A 6,512-nucleotide genomic window follows, 5' to 3' on the forward strand; every position below is an offset into this window, starting at 1 on the left:
AAAAATTAGCCAAGCATGGTGGCTCATGCCTGTAATCCTAGCTACTAGGGAGGCTGAGGCAGGAGATTCTCTTGAACTAGTGAGGCGGAGGTTTCAGTGAGCCTAGACCGCGCCACTGCACTGGAGCGTGGGGCAACAGAGCTAGACTTTGTCTCAAAAACAAGCAAACAGGCCGGGCGCGGTGGCTCACGCCTGTAATCCCAGCAGTTCGGGAGGCCAAGGCGGACAGATCACGAGGTCAGGAGTCCGAGATCATCCTGGCTAACATGGTGAAACCCCCTCTCTACTAAAAATACAAAAGAAAAAAAAATTAGCTCGGTGTGGTGGCGAGCGCCTATAGTCCCTGCTACACAGGAGGCTGAGGCAGGAGAATGGCGTGAACCCGGAAGGCGGAGCTTGCAGTGAGCCGAGATCCTGCCACTGCACTCCACCCTGGGTGACACTGCGAGACTCCATGTAAAAAAAAAAAAAAAAAGTGTTTTCCGGTCCCGCCCCCTCCACACCCGCCTTCGCCCCTCCCCCACATTATTCAGTTTCCGGTAGAGGCTGGTAGGGTAAGGGAGCTCAGTAAGTCACTTCCGGGCGACTGTTGTTTTATTTCCGGTCTGTGGGACCCGGCTGCGATTTGCTGCTGAGGGCAGTAGCTACCATCACTGCTGCCGCCATCATGTCGGACACGGACAGCGAGGAGGATTCGGCTGGAGGCGGCCCATTTTCTTTAGCGGGTATCCTTTTCGGCAACATCAATGGAGCGGGGCAGCTGGAGGGGGAGAGCGTCTTGGATGATGAGTGTAGGAAGCACTTAGCAGGCTTGGGGGCTTTGGGGCTGGGCAGCCTGATCACTGAACTTACGGCAAATGAAGAATTGACCGGGACTGCCGGTGCCGTGGTAAATGATGAAGGGTGGATTAGGAGTACAGAAGAAGCTGTGGACTATTCAGACATCAACGAGATGGCAGAAGATGAAAGCCGAAAATACCAGCAGACGATGGGGAGCTTGCAGCCCCTTCGCCACTCAGATTATGATGAAGATGACTATGATGCTAATTGCGAGGACAGTGCTTGCAAGTTGATGCCTCCTCCACCTCCACCCCCGGGACCAATGAAGAAGGATAAGGACCAGGATGCTATTACCTGTGTGTCTGAAAATGGCGAAGGCATCATCTTGCCCTCCATCATTGCCCCTTCCTTTTTGGCCTCAGAGAAAGTGGTCTTCAGTAGTTACTCTGACTCAGAATCTGAGATGGGACCTCAGGAAGCAACACAGGCAGAATCTGAGGATGGAAAGCTGACCCTTCCGTTAACTGGGATTATGCAGCATGATGCCACCAAGCTGTTGCCAAGTGTCACAGAACTTTTTCCAGAATTTCGACCTGGAAAGGTGTTACGCTTCCTACGTCTTTTTGGACCAGGGAAGAATGTCCCATCTGTTTGGCGGAGTGCTCGGAGAAAGAGGAAGAAGCATCGTGAGCTGATACAGGAAGAGCAGATCCAGGAGGTGGAATGCTCAGTAGAATCAGAAGTCAGCCAGAAGTCTTTGTGGAACTATGACTATGCTCCACGACCACCTCCAGAGCAGTGTCTCTCCGATGACGAAATCACGATGATGGTTCCTGTGGAGTCCAAATTTTCCCAATCAACTGGAGATGTAGATAAAGTGACAGATACCAAACCAAGAGTGGCTGAGTGGCGTTATGGGCCTGCCCAACTGTGGTATGATATGCTGGGTGTCTCTGAAGATGGCAGTGGGTTTGACTATGGCTTCAAACTGAGAAAAACAGAGCATGAACCTGTGACAAAATCTAGAATGATAGAGAAATTTAGGAAACTTGAGGAAAGCAATGGCACTGATCTTCTGGCTGATGAAAACTTCCTGATGGTGACACAGCTGCATTGGGAGGATAATATCATCTGGGATGGGGAGGATGTCAAACACAAAGGGACAAAACCTCAGCGTGCAGGCCTGGCAGGCTGGCTGCCTTCTAGCATGACTAGGAATGCGATGGCTTACAATGTTCAGCAAGGTTTTGCAGCCACTCTGGATGATGACAAACCTTGGTACTCTATTTTTCCCATTGACAATGAGGATCTGGTGTATGGACGCTGGGAGGACAATATCATTTGGGATGCTCAGGCCATGCCCCGGCTTTTGGAACCTCCTGTTTTGACACTTGATCCCAATGATGAGAACCTCATTTTGGAAATTCCTGATGAGAAGGAGGAGGCCACCTCTAACTCCCCCTCCAAGGAGAGTAAGAGGGAATCATCTCTGAAGAAGAGTCGAATTCTCTTGGGGAAAACAGGAGTCATCAAGGAGGAACCACAGCAGAACATGTCTCAGCCAGAAGTGAAAGATCCATGGAATCTCTCTAGTGATGAGTATTATTACCCCAAGCAACAGGGTCTTCGAGGCACCTTTGGAGGGAATATTATCCAGCATTCAATTCCTGCTGTGGAATTATGGCAACCCTTCTTTCCCACCCACATGGGGCCCATCAAAATCCGGCAGTTCCATCGCCCACCTCTGAAAAAGTACTCATTCGGTGCACTCTCTCAGCCAGGTCCCCATTCAGTCCAACCTTTGCTAAAGCACATCAAAAAAAAGGCCAAGATGAGAGAACAAGAGAGGCAAGCTTCAGGTGGTGGAGAGTTGTTTTTTATGCGCACACCTCAGGATCTCACAGGCAAAGATGGAGATCTTATTCTTGCAGAATATAGTGAGGAAAATGGACCCTTAATGATGCAGGTTGGCATGGCAACCAAGATAAAGAACTATTATAAACGGAAACCTGGAAAAGATCCTGGAGCACCAGATTGTAAATATGGGGAAACTGTTTACTGCCATACATCTCCTTTCCTGGGCTCTCTCCATCCTGGCCAATTACTGCAGGCATTTGAGAACAACCTTTTTCGTGCTCCAATTTATCTTCATAAGATGCCAGAAACTGATTTCTTGATCATTCGGACAAGACAGGGTTACTATATTCGGGAATTAGTGGATATTTTTGTGGTTGGCCAGCAGTGTCCCTTGTTTGAAGTTCCTGGGCCTAACTCCAAAAGGGCCAATACGCATATTCGAGACTTTCTACAGGTTTTTATTTACCGCCTTTTCTGGAAGAGTAAAGATCGGCCACGGAGGATACGAATGGAAGATATAAAAAAAGCCTTTCCTTCCCATTCAGAAAGCAGCATCCGGAAGAGGCTAAAGCTCTGCGCTGACTTCAAACGCACAGGGATGGATTCAAACTGGTGGGTGCTTAAGTCTGATTTTCGTTTACCAACGGAAGAAGAGATCAGAGCTATGGTGTCACCAGAGCAGTGCTGTGCTTATTATAGTATGATAGCTGCAGAGCAACGACTGAAGGATGCTGGCTATGGTGAGAAATCCTTTTTTGCTCCAGAAGAAGAAAATGAGGAAGATTTCCAGATGAAGATTGATGATGAAGTTCACACTGCTCCTTGGAACACCACAAGGGCCTTCATTGCTGCCATGAAGGGCAAGTGTCTCCTAGAGGTGACTGGGGTGGCAGATCCCACAGGGTGTGGTGAAGGATTCTCCTATGTGAAGATTCCAAATAAACCAACACAGCAGAAGGATGATAAAGAGCCGCAGGCAGTGAAGAAGACAGTGACAGGAACAGATGCAGACCTTCGTCGCCTTTCCCTGAAAAATGCCAAACAACTTCTACGTAAATTTGGTGTGCCAGAGGAAGAGATTAAAAAGTTGTCCCGCTGGGAAGTGATTGATGTGGTGCGCACAATGTCAACAGAACAGGCTCGTTCTGGAGAGGGGCCCATGAGTAAATTTGCCCGTGGATCAAGGTTTTCTGTGGCTGAGCATCAAGAGCGTTACAAAGAGGAATGTCAGCGCATCTTTGACCTACAGAACAAGGTTCTGTCATCAACTGAAGTCTTATCAAGTGACACAGACAGCAGCTCAGCTGAAGATAGTGACTTTGAAGAAATGGGAAAGAACATTGAGAACATGTTGCAGAACAAGAAAACCAGCTCTCAGCTGTCACGTGAATGGGAGGAGCAGGAGCGGAAGGAACTACAGCGAATGCTACTGGCAGCAGGCTCAGCAGCATCAGGAAACAATCACAGAGATGATGACACAGCTTCCGTGACAAGCCTTAACTCTTCTGCCACTGGACACTGTCTCAAGATTTATCGCACATTTCGAGATGAAGAGGGGAAAGAGTATGTTCGCTGTGAGACAGTCCGAAAACCAGCTGTCATTGATGCCTATGTACGCATACGGACTACAAAAGATGAGGAATTCATTCAAAAATTTGCCCTTTTTGATGAACAATATCGGGAAGAGATGCGAAAGGAGCGGCGGAGGATTCAAGAGCAACTGAGGCGGCTTAAGCGGAACCAGGAAAAGGAGAAACTTAGGGGTCCTCCTGAGAAGAAGCCCAAGAAAATGAAGGAGCGTCCTGACCTAAAACTGAAATGTGGGGCATGTGGTGCCATTGGACACATGAGGACTAACAAATTCTGCCCCCTCTATTATCAAACAAATGTGCCACCTTCCAACCCTGTTGCCATGACAGAAGAGCAGGAGGAGGAGTTGGAAAAGACAGTCATTCATAATGATAATGAAGAACTTATCAAGGTTGAAGGGACCAAAATTGTCTTGGGGAAACAGCTAATTGAGAATGCGGATGAGGTTCGCAGAAAATCTCTGGTTCTCAAGTTTCCTAAACAGCAGCTTCCTCCAAAGAAGAAACGGCGAGTTGGAACCACTGTTCATTGTGACTATTTGAATAGACCTCATAAGTCCATCCACCGACGCCGCACAGACCCTATGGTGACGCTGTCATCCATCTTGGAGTCTATCATCAATGACATGAGAGATCTTCCAAATACATACCCTTTCCACACTCCAGTCAATGCAAAGGTTGTAAAGGACTACTACAAAATCATCACTCGGCCAATGGACCTACAAACACTCCGTGAAAATGTGCGTAAATGCCTCTACCCATCTCGGGAAGAGTTCAGAGAGCATCTGGAGCTAATTGTGAAAAACAGTGCAACCTACAATGGTCCAAAACACTCATTGACTCAGATCTCTCAATCCATGCTGGATCTCTGTGATGAAAAACTCAGAGAGAAAGGAGACAAATTAGCTCGCTTAGAGAAAGCTATCAACCCCTTGCTGGATGATGATGACCAAGTGGCATTTTCTTTCATTCTGGACAACATTGTCACCCAGAAAATGATGGCAGTTCCAGATTCTTGGCCATTTCATCACCCAGTTAATAAGAAGTTTGTTCCAGATTATTACAAAGTGATTGTCAATCCGGTGGATTTAGAGACCATACATAAGAACATCTCCAAGCACAAGTATCAGAGTCGGGAGAGTTTTCTAGATGATGTAAACCTTATTCTGGCCAACAGTGTTAAGTATAATGGACCTGAGAGTCAGTATACTAAGACTGCCCAGGAGATTGTGAACGTCTGTTACCAGACGTTGACTGAGTATGATGAGCAGTTGACTCAACTTGAGAAGGATATTTGTACAGCTAAAGAAGCAGCTTTGGAGGAAGCAGAATTAGAAAGCCTGGACCCAATGACCCCAGGGCCCTATACACCTCCGCCTCCTGATTTGTATGATACCAACACATGCCTCAGTATGTCTCGAGATACCTCTGTATTTCAAGATGAGAGCAATATGTCTGTCTTGGATATTCCCACTGCCACTCCAGAAAAGCAGATGTGCCAGGGCCGAGGTAGGCTGGGCGAGGAAGACTCTGATGTAGATATTGAAGGGTATGATGATGACGAGGAGGATGGGAAACCTAAGTCTCCCGCCCCAGAAGGTGAAGATGGAGATGGTGATCTTGCAGATGAAGAGGAAGGAACTGTACAACAGCCTCAAGCCAGTGTCCTGTATGAGGATTTGCTTATGTCTGAAGGAGAAGATGATGAGGAAGATGCTGGGAGTGATGAAGAAGGAGACAATTCTTTCTCTGCCATCCAGCTGAGTGAAAGTGGAAGTGACTCTGATGTGGATCTGGTGGGATAAAATCCAAACAACCCCACATGCTTCAGCATGCTTCAGGAGAACACAAGGATGGGCATGGAAAATGAAGAAAGCATGATGTCCTATGAGGGAGACAGTGGGGAGGCTTCCTACAGTTTGGAGGATAGCAACATCAGTTATGGGAGCTATGAGGAGCCTGATCCCAAGTTGAACACCCAAGACACAAGCTTCAGCAGCATCAGAAATTTCCAGCTGGGCATGGTGGCTCACACCTGTAATCTCAGCACTCTGGGAGGCCTAGGTGGGCGGATCACCTGAGGTCAGAAGTTCGAGACCAGCTTGGCCAACATGGCAAAACCTCATCTCTATTAAAAATACGAAATTTAGCCAGGCGTGGTGGTGCATGCCTGTAATCCCAGCTACTCGGGAGGCTAAGGCAGGAGAATCACTGGAACCCGGGAGGCAGAGGTTGCAGTGAGTGGAGATCATGCCACTGCACTCCAGCCTGGGCAAAAGAGTGAGA

The 6,512-nt window shown here is 47.9% G+C and overlaps 1 protein-coding gene across 1 annotated transcript; it reads left to right on the forward strand.

Moving 5' to 3' along the window:
• The first annotated feature begins 646 nt into the window (after window positions 1-646).
• TAF1L (TATA-box binding protein associated factor 1 like) lies at window positions 647-6,093 on the forward strand. Its single transcript, XM_002800068.4, has one exon. The coding sequence runs from the start codon at window positions 668-670 to the stop codon at window positions 6,029-6,031; it is 5,364 nt and encodes a 1,787-aa protein (XP_002800114.2). The 5' UTR covers window positions 647-667; the 3' UTR covers window positions 6,032-6,093.
• The last annotated feature ends 419 nt before the right edge of the window (window positions 6,094-6,512 follow it).

This window comes from Macaca mulatta, chromosome 15 (assembly GCF_049350105.2).
Source record: "Macaca mulatta isolate MMU2019108-1 chromosome 15, T2T-MMU8v2.0, whole genome shotgun sequence".
NCBI lineage: Eukaryota > Metazoa > Chordata > Mammalia > Primates > Cercopithecidae > Macaca > Macaca mulatta.

Bases quoted from the DNA above. Each gene is read 5' to 3' on its own strand.
- TAF1L (XM_002800068.4), top strand. From the start codon at position 668: ATGTCGGACACGGACAGCGAGGAGGATTCGGCTGGAGGCGGCCCATTT.